Source organism: Narcine bancroftii, chromosome 1, assembly GCF_036971445.1.
Source record: "Narcine bancroftii isolate sNarBan1 chromosome 1, sNarBan1.hap1, whole genome shotgun sequence".
Taxonomy (NCBI): domain Eukaryota; kingdom Metazoa; phylum Chordata; class Chondrichthyes; order Torpediniformes; family Narcinidae; genus Narcine; species Narcine bancroftii.
Window position 1 is genome coordinate 250,312,153 of NC_091469.1, and position 16,383 is coordinate 250,328,535.

The 16,383-nt window shown below is 51.7% G+C and overlaps 1 protein-coding gene across 4 annotated transcripts in view; it reads left to right on the forward strand.

Moving 5' to 3' along the window:
* agbl2 (AGBL carboxypeptidase 2) overlaps positions 1 to 16,383 on the forward strand; it is a 191,103-nt gene that overhangs the window by 107,320 nt on the left and 67,400 nt on the right. For 3 of the 4 annotated variants that reach the window (XM_069894445.1, XM_069894459.1, XM_069894467.1), the window contains exons 7-9: positions 9,912 to 10,068; positions 11,995 to 12,121; positions 15,461 to 15,561. In XM_069894445.1, coding sequence (XP_069750546.1) covers positions 9,912 to 10,068; positions 11,995 to 12,121; positions 15,461 to 15,561 — 385 coding nt within the window. The remainder of the gene's footprint in view (positions 1 to 9,911; positions 10,069 to 11,994; positions 12,122 to 15,460; positions 15,562 to 16,383) is intronic. The other variant, XM_069894451.1, reaches the window with a different exon arrangement.

Consider the following 16,383-nt stretch of genomic DNA (forward strand, 5'->3'; position numbering starts at 1 on the left):
GAGATTGGGTGAGTGTTTGGACAGGGACTATGTGTTGTTTGGGATGGAGAGTGCATGTGGGTGGGATGAGGAGGGGTTGGGATGGGGAGTGGTTTGGGTTGGGGAGTGGGTGGAGATTGGGACTGGGAGTGGGTGAGGCTTGGTATGGGGAGTGCATTGGATGGGGAGTGGGTGAGGGTTGGAATGAGGAGTGGGTTGGTACGGGGAGTGGGTGAATGTTGGGAAGGGGAGGAGGTGAGGGTTGGGTTGGGGAGTTGGGAGTGGGTTGGGATGTGGAGTGATTTGTGGTGGGGATTAGGTGAGGGTTTGGACGGGGAGTGGGTAAGTGTTAGAATGGGGAGTGGGTGAGAGTTGGGATGAGGAATGGGTTGGGTCAGCGAGTGGGTGTGGCTTGGGGTGGTTGTGGGTTGGGACAGGGTGTGGATGAGGGTTGGGTCAGGGCATGGGTGAGGATTGGGCTGGAGAGTGGTGAATGTTTGGATGGGGAGTGGGTTGGAATGGGGTTTGGGTGAGGTTGGGACAGGTATTGGGTGAGGGTTGGGACGGGGAGTGGGTGAATGGTGGGACTGGGAGGGTGATTGGACAGGGTGTGGGTGAGTGTCGGGGCAGTGATTGGGTGAGGGTTGAGACGGGGAGTGGGTGAGTGTTGGGATGGGGTGTGAGTTTGTACGGGGAGTGGGTGAAGGTTGGGACAGGAACTGGGTGAAGGTTGGGATGGTGAGTGGGTAAGCATTGGGATGGGGAGTGGGTGAGGGTTGGTACAAGGAGTTGGTGAGGGTTGGGATGGGGACTGGGTGAGGGTTGGGACAGGGATTGAGTGAGAGTTGGTGAGAGTTTTGGGATGGGGAGTTGATGAAGGTTGGGATGGAGAGTGGGTGATGTGAGGGTTGGGACAGAGATTGGGTGAGTGTTTGGACAGGGACTGTGTGTTGGTTGGGATGGAGAGTGCATGTGGGTGGGATGAGGAGGGGGTTGGCACAGGGAGTGGTTTGGGTTGGGGAGTGGGTGAAGGTTGGGACAGGGAGTGGGTGAGGCTTGGAACAGGGAGTTGGTGAGGCTTGGGATGGGGAGTGCATTGAATAGGGAGTGGGTGAGGGTTGGAATGGGGAGTGGGTTGGTACGGGGAGCGGGTGAATGTTGGGTCAGGGAGGAGTTGAGAGTTGGGTGAGGGTTGGGTTGGGGAGTGGGTGAGGGTTGGGTTGGGGAGTGGGTGAGGGTTGGGTTGGGGAATGGGTGAGTGTTGGGACAGGGTGTTGGTTGGGATGGGGTGTAGGTGAGGGTTGGGATGTGGAGTGATTTGTGGTGGGGATTAGGTGAGGTTTTGGATGTTGAGTGGGTAAGTGTTAGAATGGGGAGTGGGTGAGAGTTGGGATGAGGAGTGGGTTGTGTCAGCGAGTGGGTGTGGCTTAGGATGGGGTGGCTGTGGGTTGGGATGGCTGTGGGTGAGGTTTGGGATGGGGAGTGGGTGAGGGTTGAGTCAGGGAGTGCGTGAGCATTAGGATAGGGAGTGCATGAGGGTTTGGATGGGGAATGGGTGAGGGTTGGGACAGGGAATGAGTGATGGTTTGGATGGGGAGTTGGTTGGGACAGGGTGTGGATGAGGGTTGGGTCAGGGCATCGGTGAGGATTGGGATGGAGAGTGCTGAGTGTTTGGATGGGGAGTGGGTTGGAATGGGGTTTGGGTGAGGATGGGACTGGGATTGGGTGAGGTTTTGGACAGGGAGTTGGTGAGGCTGGGATGTGGAGGGGATTGGCACGGGTAGTGGATGAGGGTTAGTACAGGATGTGGGTGAGTATGGAAGGAGGAGGTGTTTGGGCCGGGGAAGAGGAGGGGTTTGGGATGGGGATTGGGTGAGTGTTGGGACGGGGAGTGGGTGAACAGTCGGACTTGGAGGGTGTTTGGACGGGGTGTGGGTGAGTGTTGAGATGGGGTGTGAGTTTATACGGGGAGTGGGTGATGGTTGGGACAGGGAGTGGGTGAAGGTTGGGCTGGTGAGTGGGTGAAGTTTGTGATGGGGAGTGGGTGAGGTTTGGGATAGGAAGTTGGTGTGGGTTGGTATGGTGGATGGGTGAAGATTGGGATGGGATGTTTATGGGGACGGGGAGTGGGTGATGGTTGGGACAGGGAGTGGTTGAGGGTTAGAATGGAGTGTGGGTGTGGGTGGAAGGAGGATGGTTTTGGGACGGGGAAGAGGAGGAGGTTGGGATGGGGTGTGGGTGAGGGTTAGGATGGGGAGTGGGTGAAAGTTGGGACGGGAGGTGGGTGAGGGTTGAGAAAGGGAGAGGGTGAGCATTGAGATAGGGAGTGGGTGAGTGTTTGGGATGGGGAATGGCCGAGGATTTGGATGGAGTGTTGGTTGGGATGGGGTGTAGATGAGGGTTGGGACAGGGTATGGGGAGGATTGGGACTGAGAGTGGATGAGTGTTCAGATGGGGAGTGGGTTGGAATGGGGTGTGGGTGTGGGTGAGGGTTGAGACAGTGAATGGGTGAGGATGGGATGGAGAGTGGGTGAGTGTTCGGATGGGGAGTGGATTAGAACGGGGTTTGGGTGAGGTTTGGGACAGAATGGGTGAGGCTTGGGACATGGAGTTGGTGAAGGTGGGATGTTGAGGTGGTTGGCATGGGGAGTTGATGAGAGTTAGTACGGGGTGTGGGTGAGGGTGGAAGGAGAAGGGGTTTGGGACGGGGATGAGGAGGGGGTTGGGACGGGGATCGGGTGAGGGTTGGGACGGGTCGTTGATGAATGGTGGGACTGGGAGGGTGTTTGGACGGGGAGTGGGTGAGTGTAGGGGCGGTGAATGGGTGAGGGTTGGGACAGGGAGTGGGTAAGCATTGGGATGGGGAGTGGGTGATGGTTGGGATGGGGAGTTGTTTGGGATGGGGAGTTGTTTGGGATGGGGAGTGGGTGAGTGTTGGGATGAAGTTTGAGTGAGTGGGAGGAGGAGGGGGTTTGGAAGAGGAGGAGTTGGGGTTGGAATGGGGACTGGGTGAGGGTTTGGATTGGGAATGGGAGTGGGGGTGGGACAGGGAGTGGTTGAGAGTCGCGACGGGGAGTGGGTTTATGTTCTGTCAGGGTGGGTGACGTTTGGAACGGAGAGTGAGAAAGGAGTGGGTTGGGACGGGGATTGGGTGAGGGTTGGGATGGGGAGAGTTTTGGGATGGGGAGTTGGTGAGGGTTGGGATGGAGAGTGGGTGAGGAGGGGGATGGGACAGAGATTGGGTGAGTGTTTGGACAGGGACTGTGTTGGTTGGGATGAGGAGTGCATGTGGGTGAGACGGGGAGTGGTTTGGAATGGGGAGTGGGTGAAGGTTGGGACAGGGAGTGGGTGAGGCCTGGGACAGGGAGTGGGTGAAGATTGGTACAGGGTGTGGGTGAGGCTTGGAATGGGGAGTGCATTGGACGGTGAGTGGATCAGTATTGGAATGAGGAGTTGGTTGGTATGGGGAGCGGATGAATGTTGGGATGGGGAGTAGGTGAGGATTGGGATGGGGAGTGGGTGAGTGTTCGGACAGGGATGGGGTGTAGGTGAGGGTTGGGACGTGGAGTTTGTTGTGGTAGGGAGTAGATGAGGGTTTGAATGGGGGGTGGGTAAGTGTTAGAATGGGGAGTGGGTGAGAGTTGGGATGAGGAGTGGGTTGTGTTGGTGAGTGGGTGTGGGTTGGAATGGGGTGAGTGAGGATTGGGACGGGTGTGGGTGAGGTTTGGGATGGGGAGTGTGTGAAGTTTGGGACGGGGAATGTGTGAGGGTATGGATGAGGAGTTGGTTGGGACAGGGTGTGGATGAGGGTTTGGTCAGGGCATGGGTGAGGATTGTGATGGAGAGTGGGTGAGTGTTCAGATGGGGTGTGGGTTGGAATGGGGTTTGGGTGAGGTTTGGGTCAGGGAATGGGTGAGGTTTGGGACAGGGAGTTGGTGAGGATGGGATGTTGAGGGGGTTGGCATGGGGAGTGGATGAGGGTTAGTACGGGGTGTGGGTGAGGGTGGAAGGAGGATGTGTTTGGGACGGGGAAGAGGAGGGGGTTGGGATTGGGATCGTGTGAGGGTTGGGATGGGTAATTGGTGAATGGTGGGACTGGGAGGGTGTTTGGACGGAGTGGGTGAGTGTAAGGGTGGTGAGTGGGTGATGGTTGGGACAGAGAGTTGGTTGGGATGGGGAGTGGGTGAGTGTTGGGATGAGGTTTGGGTGAGTGGGAGGAGGAGGGGGTTTGGAAGGGGAGGAGTTGGGGTTGGAATGGGGACTGGGTGAGGGTTGGGATTGGGAGTGGGAGTGGGGGTGGGACAGGGAGTGGTTGAGAGTTGTGACAGGGAGTGGTGACGGTTGGAATGGAGAGTGCATTGGGATTTGGATTGGGTGAGGGTTTGGACAGGGAATGGGTGTTGGTTGGGATGGGCAGTGTATGAGGGTGTAATGAGGAGGGGGTTGGGATGGGTAATAGGTGAGAGTTAGGATGGGGAAAGGGTAAGGATGTGATGGGTAGTGGGTTGGGAAGAGGAGCATGTGAGGATTGGGACAGGGAATTGGTGAAGGTTGGGAAGAAGAGTGAGTGAGGGTTGGTACAAGGAATGGGTGAGGGTTGGGACGGGGACTGGGTGAGGATTGGGTTTGGGAGTGGGGGTGGGGCAGGGAGTGGTTGAGAGTCGCGATGGGGAATGGGTTTAGGTTCTGACGGGGTGGGTGACGTTTGGAACGGAGAGTGGGAAAGGAATGGATTGGGATGGGGATTGGGTGAGTGTTGGGATGGGGAATTGCTTGGAATAGGGAGTGAGTGAGGGTTGGTACAGGGTTTGGGTGAGTGGGATGAGGAGGGGGTTTGGATGGGGAGGAGTTGGGGTTGGAATGGGGTGTGGGTGAGGATTGGGATTGGGAGTGGGAGTGGGGGTGGGACAGGGAGTGGTTGAGAGTTGTGACAGGGAGTGGTGACGGTTGGAATGGAGAGTGCATTGGGATTTGGATTGGGTGAGGGTTTGGACAGGGAATGGGTGTTGGTTGGGATGGGCAGTGTATGAGGGTGTAATGAGGAGGGGGTTGGGATGGGTAATAGGTGAGAGTTAGGATGGGGAAAGGGTAAGGATGTGATGGGTAGTGGGTTGGGAAGAGGAGCATGTGAGGATTGGGACAGGGAATTGGTGAAGGTTGGGAAGAAGAGTGAGTGAGGGTTGGTACAAGGAATGGGTGAGGGTTGGGACGGGGACTGGGTGAGGATTGGGTTTGGGAGTGGGGGTGGGGCAGGGAGTGGTTGAGAGTCGCGATGGGGAATGGGTTTAGGTTCTGACGGGGTGGGTGACGTTTGGAACGGAGAGTGGGAAAGGAATGGATTGGGATTGGGATTGGGTGAGTGTTGGGATGGGGAATTGCTTGGAATAGGGAGTGAGTGAGGGTTGGTACAGGGTTTGGGTGAGTGGGATGAGGAGGGGGTTTGGATGGGGAGGAGTTGGGGTTGGAATGGGGTGTGGGTGAGGATTGGGATTGGGAGTGGGGGTGGGGCAGGGAGTGGTTGAGAGTCGCGATGGGGAGTGGGTTTAGGTTCTGATGGGGTGGGTGACGTTTGGAACGGAGAGTGGGAAAGGAATGGATTGGGATGGGGATTGGGTGAGTGTTGGGATGGGGAATTGCTTGGAATAGGGAGTGAGTGAGGGTTGGTACATGGTTAGGGTGAGTGGGATGAGGAGGGGGTTTGGATGGGGAGGAGTTGGGGTTGGAATGGGGAGTGGGTGAGGATTGAGATTGGGAGTGGGGGTGGGGCAGGGAGTGGTTGAGAGTCGCGATGGGGAGTGGGTTTAGGTTCTGATGGGGTGGGTGACGTTTGGAACGGAGAGTGGGAAAGGAATGGATTGGGATGGGGATTGGGTGAGTGTTGGGATGGGGAATTGCTTGGAATAGGGAGTGAGTGAATGATGATACAAGGTTTGGGTGAGTGGGATGAGGAGGGGGTTTGGATGGGGAGGAGTTGGGGTTGGAATGGGGAGTGGGTGAGGGTTGGGATGGGGAGTGGGGTGGGACAGGGAGTGGTTGACAGTTGCGACAGTGAGTGGTGACGGTTGGAACGGAGAGTGCATTGGGATTTGGATTGGGGGAGGGTTTGGACAGGGAATGGGTGTTGGTTGGGATGGGCAGTGTATGAGGGTGTGATGAGGAGGGGGTTGGGATGGGTAATGGGTGAGGGTTAGGATGGGGAAAGGGTAAGGATGTGATGGGTAGTGGGTTGGGATGAGGAGCATGTGAGGGTTAGGACAGGGAATTGGTGAAGGTTGGGAAGAAGAGTGAGTGAGGGTTGGTACAAGGAATGGGTGAGGGTTGGGACGGGGACTGGGTTAGGGTTGGGACAGGGAGAGGGTGAGAGTTTGGATGGGGAGCGTTTTGGGATGGAGAGTTGGTGAAGGTTGGGATGGAGAGTGGGTGATGAGGGGGTTAGGACAGATGGGGTGAGTGTTTGGACAGGGACTGTGTGTTGGTTGGGATGGGGAGTGCATGTGGGTGGTATGAGGAGGGGGTTGGGATGGGGAGCTGTTTGGGATGGGGAGTGGGTGAAGGTTGGGACAGGGAGTGGGTGAGGCTTGGGACAGGGAGTGGGTGAGGCTTGGGACAGGGAGTGGGTGAGGCTTGGGACAGGGTGTTGGTGAGGGTTGGGATGGGGAGTGCGTTTGACGGGGAGTGGGTGATGGTTGGAATGGGGAGTGGGTTGGTACGGGGAGCAGGTGAATGTTGGGACGGGGTGGAGGTGAGGGTTGGGATGTGGAGTGATTTGTGGTGGGGATTAGGTGAATGTTTGGACAGGGAGTAGGTAAGTGTTAGAATGGGGAGTGGGTGAGAGTTGGGATGAGGAGTGGGTTGGGTTGGCGAGTGGGTCTGGCTTGGGATTGGATGGTTGAGGGTTAGGACGGGTGTTGCTGAGGTTTGGGATGACGAGTGGGTGAGGGTTGAGTCAGGGAGCGCGTGAGCAATGGGATAGGGAGTGGATGAGTGTATGGGGAATCGGTGAAGGTTGGGACAGGGAATGGGTGAGGGTTGGGATGGGGAATGGGTGAGGGTTTGGATGGGGAGTTGGTTGGGACAGGGTGTGGATGAGGGTTGGGTCAGGACATCGGTGAGGATTGGGATGGAGAGTGGTGAGTTTGGATGGGGAGTGGGTTGGAACGGGGTTTGGGTGAGGGTTGGGACAGGGAGTTGGTGAGGCTGGGATGTGGAGGGGTTTGTCGCAGGTAGAGGATGAGGGTTAGTACGGGGTGTTGGTGAGGATGGAAGGAGGAGGGGTTTGGGCTGGGGAAGAGGAGGGGGTTGGGACGGGTATTGGGTGAGGTTTGGGATGGGGAGTGGGTGAATGGTGGGACTGGGAGGGTGTTTGTACGGGGAGTGGATGAGTGTAGGGGCAGTGAGTGGGTGAGGGTTGGCACGGGGAGTGGGTGAGTGTTGGGATGGGGTGTGGGTTTGTACGGGAAGTTGGTGAAGGTTGGGACGGTGAGTGGGTGAAGTTTGGGATGGGGTGTGTGTAAGCGTTGGGATGGGGAGTGGGTGAGGGTTGGGATGGGAAGTTTGTGTGGGTTGGTATGGCAAATGGGTGAAGATTGGGATGGGATGTTTGTTGGGACGGGGCGTGGGTGATGCTTGGGACGAGGAGTGGTTGAGGGTTAGAACAGGGTGTGGGTGTGGGTGGAAGGAGGATTGGTTTGGGACGGGGAGGAGGAGGGGGTTGGGATGGGGTGTGGGTGAGTGTTAGAATGGGGAGTGGGTGAAAGTTGGGATGGGAGTGAGTGAGGGTTGAGACAGGGAGAGGGTGAGCATTGGAATAGGGAGTGGGTGAGTGGACGGGAAATGGGTGAGGGTTGGGATGGGGAATGGGTGAGTGTTGGGACGGGGAATGGGCGAGGGTTTGGATGGGGAGTTGGTTGGGACGGGGTGTGGATGAGGGTTGGGACAGGTTATGGGGAGGATTGGGATGGAGAGTGGGTGAGTGTTCGAACGGGCAGTGGATTGGAATGGTGTGTGGGTGAGGGTGAGGGGTGAGGTTTGGGACAGGGAGTTGGTGAGGGTGGGATATGGAGTGGGTTGGCACTAGGAGTGGGTGAGGGTTAGTATGGGGTGTGGGAGAGTATGGAAGGAGGAAGGGTTTGGGGCGGGGAGGAGGAGGGGTTTGGGATAAGGAGTGGGTGAAGTTTGAGTCAGGAAATGGTTGAATGGTGGGATGGGGAGCGTGTTTGGATGGGGAGTGGGTGAGTGTTGCGACGGGGTGTGGGTGTAGTTTGGGACGGGGTGGGTGAGGGTTGCGACAGGGAGTGGGTGCGTGGTGGGTCAGGGTGAGAGTTGGGACGGGGAGTGGGTGAGGGTTGGGATGGGGAGGGGGTTGGGACAGAGAGTGGGTAGTAATGGGTCTGGGAGGAGGATTTGGTTGGGGAGATGGAAGAGTTGGCACAGGAGATTTGAGGGTTGCATTGGAGGATGAGGGGTGGGTTGGGACGGGCCTGCCCATCTTTCAGTGTTATGTCGGGGCCGGTATGGTGTTGGAACAGGAGCAGGAGGGGACGGTGGCCAAGTTCAGGGAATGGTGGTGCCTCCAGTGAATCGTGGCTGATGGTGAAAATCGTGTTTTCATTTGATGTGTAAAACTGTGTGATAGTGAGATGGTCGTAATTATTGCCTCTCATGGTTTTGTTGCCACATGTTATGGTGGGTTCTGCTTTCTGGTTAGCGCCGTGTGTGTTTTGCGTTTGTGACGTTGTAACTGAAAAAAATTTGTATGTTCATTAAAATAAAAGGCTGGGATGTGGGGAGGGGTTGAGGGTTGGTAGAGGGCAAGGGCTTGACGCTTGGGAGAGGGGAGGGGTTGAGAGTTGGGAGAGAGGGAGGGATTGAGGGTTGGGAGAGTGGAGGGGTTTGAGGGTTGGGAGAGAGGGAGGGATTGAGGGTTGGGAGAGTGGAGGGATTTGAGGGTTGGGAGAGAGGAAGGGGTTGAGGGTTTGGAGAGTGGAGGGTTTGAGGGTTGGGTGAGAGGGAGGGGTTGAGGGTTGGGAGCTGGAGGGGTTGAAGGCTAGGAGCACAGAGAGGTTGAGTGTTGGGAGAGGGGAGGAGTTGAGAGTTGGGTGCAGGAATTGGGAAGGTGTTGAGGGTTGGAGAGTGGTTGAGGGTTGGGAGAGGGGAGGGGTTGATGGTTGGGAGATGGGGAGGGGTTGAGTGTTGGGATTGGGGAGGGATTGAGGGAGGGGGAGGGGATGAGGGTTGGGAGAAGGGAGGTGTTGAGGATTGGGAGAGGGAAAGGGTTGAGGGTTGGGATTGGGGAGCAGTAGTGTGTTGGGGAAGGAGGGGTTGAGGGTTGTGATTGGGGAGGGGTTGAGGGTTGGGAGAGGGGGTGGGGTGGCGATTTGGGAGAAGGGAAGGGTTGAGGTTTGGGACTGGGGAGGTGTTGTGGGTTGGGGGAGGGAGGGGTTGAGGGTTGGGAGAGGGGTGGAGTTGCGATTTGAGAGAAGGGAAGGGTTGAGGTTTGGGACTGGGGAGGTGTTGTGGGTTGGGAGAGGGATGGATTGAGGGTTGGGAGAGGGGAGGGGTTGAGGGGTGCTGTGTCTTGCAGGAGTGTCTGGAACAGCAATCCCTTTGAACCGTAAAAGTCCCAGAATCTTGGCAGGAGATTTATTGAACTTGGGACGCCCAGGCCCTGATGGTCACCTGTCAGTAGGGAGATACTTGGCCTGTTGGGAGGTTGATAGGTTGGTGGGGGGTGGGGGGGGTGCAGGGGGAGTGGAATCATTGAGCTGGACCTGTGTCACAAGGGGGTGTGTTTGAATGGGTGGGTCCCCAAGGCTGAAGAATGAGGGTGGAGAGGGAGAGGGATGGGGAGTTTCGGGGAATACCCATTGAGATGATTGAGGAGCAGCACTGATGCCGTGTCTTGTTTCCCCCCACCCCTCCCCCCCACCCAGGTTGATGCAGGAGCGGGAGGTGGTCATGTACTGCGACTTTCATGGACACAGCAGGAAGAACAATGTCTTCATGTATGGCTGCAGTGGAAACCAACCCTCCCGGCGGTTCGAGGAGATGGTCTTCCCCCTGATGATGAGCAAAAACACCCCCGACAAGGTGGGGGTTGGGGGCAGGGGCAGGGAGGGAGGGAGGGTTGGAGCATAGGAGAAGGGCATGCATGGATGATGCAGGGTATGGGAGAGGGGTGGAAGGATAAAGAAGAGTGGGGGGTTGGTGGAGAGATGTCTAGGGTGGAGGTGGAGGGAGGGGCAGGGGGCCACTGTGGAGGATGTGTGCTCGAGGGGGCTGTCTTGCACATGTGGTTACCTGGCCATGTATAGGTGGTCCCCCTGCTCCATCCCACACTGGTGCTCAACACCAGGCTCTTTGGCAACTCCAACCAAGGCCATCAGAACATGATAAGAACATCAGAAATAGGAGCAGGAGTCGGCCATTCGTCCTGGAGAGCCTTTGCCATTCAACAAGATCATGGCAGATCACCTACCCATTTTACCTCAATTACTTTAATTCTCCAACTATGCCAAAATCTATCAAACTGCGTCATAATTATATTTAATGGAGCTGCCTTTACTGCTTCATTTGGGAGAAAATGTCACAGATTCACTTCTCTGGGAGAAGCAGTTCCTCCTCATCTCCACCCTAAATCTTGAGGCTCTGTCCATGAGTTGTCGTCTCACCCACCAGTGAGTGAAACACGAATGTCTGTAGACACTGTGATTATAGTAAAATCACACCGAAATGCTGGAGGAACTCAGCATGCGTAGGAGTGGAAACAGCTTTCTTGTTTCTCTCTTCAATTCCTTTCACCTTTTTGTAAGTTTCGATATGATCCCCACTCATTGTTCAGAATTCCAGCAAGTCGAGTCCCAGGCTCTCTCCTCAGATTCTGATCCCCCTCATCTCTTGCATCAACCTGGTGAACCTCCTCTGCAAGTAGGGAGACCAGAACTGCACACAGTACTCTAGGTGCCCCGGACAGTGGCAGCAGGACCTTCCTGCTCCTAAATTCACTCCCTCCAGAAATGAAGGCCAACATCCCACTTGCAGCCTTGATTATTTGTTTTACCTGCTAACCAACCTTTGGTGATTCATACACAAGCAATCCTAGGTCCCTCTGCTCAACAGTCGGCTGAAATGTTTCACCTTTTAAATAATAACTGGACAACAAAGATTTTGCTTCCTGAACACTTTTATGGATTTTGGGCTACTGATCACGAAAATGACCTTAACATCTTCCTATCACATACCTTTATTTTAGATGCTGTGCAACCTATTTTTGTGATTTTTAACATGCTTCAAGCATACAAAACTGTGAAGTGCAGCATGTCATTGAAAATTCATTTATTGCATTCTTCCCTACTGACCTTGGTGCCGTCAGTGAACGGTTTCACCAGGACATTGTGACCATGGTAAAGTGATATCAGGGCAACTGGAGTCCATCAGTGCTGGCCGAATGTTGTTTGACACTCAAAATATTTTAAGTCAGTTGAACTAAAGCAATGTGCCAGCATCATTATACGATTAAACATGCTAAATTCAATAAAAGTTAATTTAATGTTTCTCCAACTTACTACGTGATACAGCAAAACTAAAATTATCTTTTGTGTTCAGCTTGAAGTTGACCATCATAATGCCTGATTTCAGGAAGCAAACCTTTTGAAAAAAATTGTTGTTCAGTGTAGTCTGATCGAATATGCTTCCTTCCAAAGCTGATGATCTCATGTTTAACAACATTGTTCTCCATCTGCCAGACCCCTGCCTCTTTACCAATCTATATCTCTCTGCAGAGTCTCTGCACCTTGACACCACAATTTGATTTTCCACTCAATTTAGTTTCAACAGCACACTTAGATAAGCTCCACATTCCAAACCATTCTGAGATACCTGTGAGCAAACTGGAGATTCAGTATTCAGTCTTCCCTTGGTGAGGCAATGGGAATAAAAGGGAGATGCGAGGGAGGGAGGAAGGGAGGGAGCCATTCCCTGAAGAACCAGACCTGTAACAACTCCTGCTGGGGTCAGTTCTCCTACCAGAGCTGCAAGTTCAAGGTTCAGAAGAGTAAGGCAGGCACGGGTCGGATTGTGATGTGGAAGATGGGGATCACTCACAGTTACACCATGGAAACAACCTTTGCCGGATCTACATTGGGTGAGTGAGGTTTCCCACTGTCCAAAGGGTGGCTGGGGGACCGACGCAATTCGCAACATCATCCCAGTGATTCTGTCTTTAGGCAAGCTCCATGGGGCCATCAAATTAATTTTTGAGTGGTTACACTTTCAGAGGAAAACACAGGTCAGTCTGAGCAGCTTGGATCTGGTGCAGGATGAGGTTGACATGATGGTGGTATCTCACATACAAGTTACCATGGTGACGGTGTGTGTCTCACAGACAAGTTACCAAGGTGACAGTGTGTGCCTCATGATGGGTTTTCACGGTAGTGGTGTGTCTCTCACAAACAGGTTGTCATGGTGATGGTGTGTATCTCACTGATGGGTTGTCATGTTGACGGTGTGTATCTCACAGACAGGTTTTCAAGGTTTCGGTGTGTGTCTCACAAACATCTTGTCAGGGTGACAGTGTGTGAATCGTGGACAAGATATTACACTGACTGTGTGTTTCATGGCCAGGATGTAGCTCTGATTGAGTGTGCATCATGACCATACCTAGTTAAGGCAGGTACTATTGCAACATTGAATAAACAATTGGTCTATTCTTTCTTTATATTGTTCCACTTCATCCTTATAGTCAAGAAATGCCTTCATTTTTTATAAATGATCTTGAACCTTATCCATAGCTCTCAAACACTTTTTAACATCCATTTTGATAGTAGATATTTCTCCCCTATGTCAGACATTGCACCCTTCATTTAACTAAATTGCACCTTGACTACAACAAATCCCTGATTCATTGACATTGCAAAATTCTCCTTTTGTTTAGCTATATCATTTAAAGCAGGATTAAGGAATACAGAATCCGAATTAAATATAAAAGTCTTCCTGATTTCAGGCCTACCCTCAACCAAGCTTTCAGCCTCCTCCAGTAGTTGTTCCTCTTTTTCAACTAATCCAGCGATGCCCTCTTCTTCTTTCTCCTCCATTGTTAAAGAAATTGGGGCCGTCTGACTGCAGTTACGGACCCCGCCCAGCCCAGAGTCACTAGGCTGGTGAAGGTCAGGTCCCCCCGCAGCTTGGGCCCATTTGAATGATGCGCGCATGTGCGAAATGTCCTCTTGCTCCGGGGAGGATCGTTGTCGATCGCCGGCGCCATCTTGCGCAGCGGTACGCAAGGTCGGCTCCGGCATCGCAAATGCCTTACCCAGGGACGATCACTGGGGCCGGGGTGGAGCTGAACTCAACGCTGGAGACTCATTCTGTGTGGTAAGGCCAAGTTTTTTTTGTACTTCCCGACTGCTCAACTGCCATTTTTTTCACCATCTGTGCTTTTATCTTCCTCATAGCTGTAGAGAAGAAGTCATCACCAATACTTTAAACACTTACAGAACTTTTTTTAAGTTGTAAATCGGGTTTTAAGTAGTTCTGCCAGGAAGTGTTTCTCACGTCTTCTTCCTGCACTATCACGCCACCCCCCCACCACCCCCCCACCCCGCCCTCCCGTATACAGTATCTTTTTCAGTCGATTCTATGTAAAATTCAAATAAAAGTTTTTTAAGGATTTGAATGCATTAGTGGAAGGGTAAATTAGCAAGGGTGTTGTTACAAAAACTGACTTGGAAATATGCTTTAGGCAGACTGCAATGATTATTATTTCAAAATTATTATGAAGTGGCAGGCACAACTAAAATTTATTAATAGAATGTTTGAAGCGGATTGATCTTTGGATTGGGTAAAATTGAAATAGCTCAGATTAATGAACAAAGAATGGAACAATTTATTTATAAATGGAATCCTCAGCTTTTGCAAAATTACAATTTACCTATGTTGAAACATTTAATGGAGTTATGGTACAGGAAAAATTATAGGGACTGAAGGTAAAATTTTGGTTAAAACTCCTTTGTGCCAGAATAAACTTTTTTCTTTTTCAGTGAATAATCAGCTTTTGAAACTTTGGGAATAGAAAGGTATTAGACTGGTGGAGGATTGTTATGAACCTGGGTATTTTATTTCATTTAATAGACTGAAGAAAAATATGGAATCTCTTCGAATATGTTATTTACTTACTATTAAATTCGAGCTTTGTTCTTAGATAATTTTGGGCATACTTTAAGGTTACCTCGATGAACCAGATTTGAAAATTTACTTACTGAAGGAGGTAAAAAGGGGTTTATTTCAGAGATGTATGCCTTATTGCAGCATAAAATGTTTAAACTGGATGTTTATAAAGCTAGAATTAAGTGGGAAAGGATCTGTCTATTTCAATTTCTCAAGATGACTGGATGACTATGTGAAGAGATTATGACTAAATTAGTACGACATAGATTAATTCATTATAATTTTATTCATCAGCTTTATTTAACTCCTGAGAAGTTAAAGAAATAGGAATTTATTTCTTTGGATTTGTGTTTTTGAACTGGTAAACAAGTTGGTTCTTTTTTACATTCAGTATGGTTGTATGAGACAGTGAAGCCTTTTTGGAGTAGAATTATGGAAATTTTGGAAGGTTTATTTAAGTTTAAATCCATTCGATCCTTTTGTATTTTTATTGGGATATATTAAAAAACTGGGTTTGGAATTAAAATTAGTTAAATTTCAGATTGCGTTTATAAGATTAACATTGGCTGTGGGGAGAAAGTGTTTAGCTATTACTTGGAAAAATGAAACTGAGTTAAGTATTCAAAGATGGCACATGGAAATTAGATCCTGTATTCCATTTGAAAAGATAACTTATAATTTATGTAATAATTATTCCTTTTTTGTTAAGGTGTGGAGCCTGTATATGAAATATATGGGTTTAAATATGTTAGTGGAGTTTTTTTCCACTGTTGGGGCAGCACCAAACATGGCGACTGGTTGAATGTTGTATGTGTTTAACTCCTTTTTCCTTCTTTCTTTTGGGGTAGTTAGTGGGGGGGGGGGAGGGAGGGAGGGAATTATAGGGGAGAAAATTATGTATAGTTATACTTTATGTTTGATTGTATGCCTTACTTTGAATAAGAAATAAAATATACAAAAAAAAGAAGCAATTGGAAATATTCATGGATGGGACGGGTTTAGAGGCATATGTGCAAAACACATGCAGGTGGGATGAGTGTGGGTGGGACATTTCGGTCAGCCTGGGTAAATTGGGTTAAAAAGCCTGTTACCACGCTGTATTACTGTGACCATCAAATTTCCCATGGATACTATGGGAGCCAGAACCAGCTTCTAGCAGACTCAGGCAAACTGGTGTGCTGGACATGCCACTTCTGAGTTGGAACCAGTTTCCCTTCCAGCGGGGGAGGCAGGGAGGGTGAGCTTGGAGCTGTTGTTTCTGTGGAGAGAGACCGAATCACTGCTTTCCCAAAAGCAATAAATTGTACCCATTTAATAGGTAACCGCAGGGACACCCACTTCAGCATAGAAGACCTCAAGTCACTGGGATATCACTTCTGTGACACGCTCCTGGATTTCTGTGACCCGGACCACTCGAAGGTTAGCCCTACCTCCTTCAGAACCCGGGCATGTGTGCACGCGCGTTGTCAAACTGCTTTCACTTTGAACAAGGAGTAGGCTTTGCCAAAGTTTACACTTTTGCTGCCCATGCATTTAGAAGTATTGCTCCTGCGTGTAACACACTACATAAACGTGCCACGCTCGCTGTTGGTCATAGCCAATGTGCGGGTATCTGCGACCACATTACAAGCACACATTATGGTGTAAGTACAGCTAGAGTTGGTCCAACATATGTGAGCAGGTGTGTATGATATGCAGTTGGTGCATACAGTCAGCTCCATGTAATGTGTACCCATTGCAGACAACTTTACATTTATCGTGAAAATGACAGCGCTGCTAGTGTTGCTACAGTGCTGCTGTAGGTGTGAACCTGGAAGAGCGGGGAGCGGAGACACAATACTGCTCCACTGGGTCCTACTACCCTGTCCTAATGCCAATGGCTCCATATAGGCTTTGAAGGAGCCAACAGTATTTTTTATAAATCGTGCAATCACGGGTCTCACGCATAATGACAGCACCTGTGCTGGGCAGCATTCCATGAGGGGTGCAGACTCCCAGGGAGAAGCAGAGCACCAGAAATAGGGAGAACACCCCTCCCACCCCTGACCCCCCCCCCCCCCCCACCATTTGGGAAGGAGAAGCATAGGATACGATCCTACAGGATGGTGATGATGGACCAGTGAGGGGCTAAGTGGCTAAAGGACCCACTCTTGCTGCTGGCAACTTGCAGTCGGAGGACCTACACAGGCTGCTGGAATCTGGCTCGTGGAACCAGGTAATGGAACCAGGATTCAAGAGGGT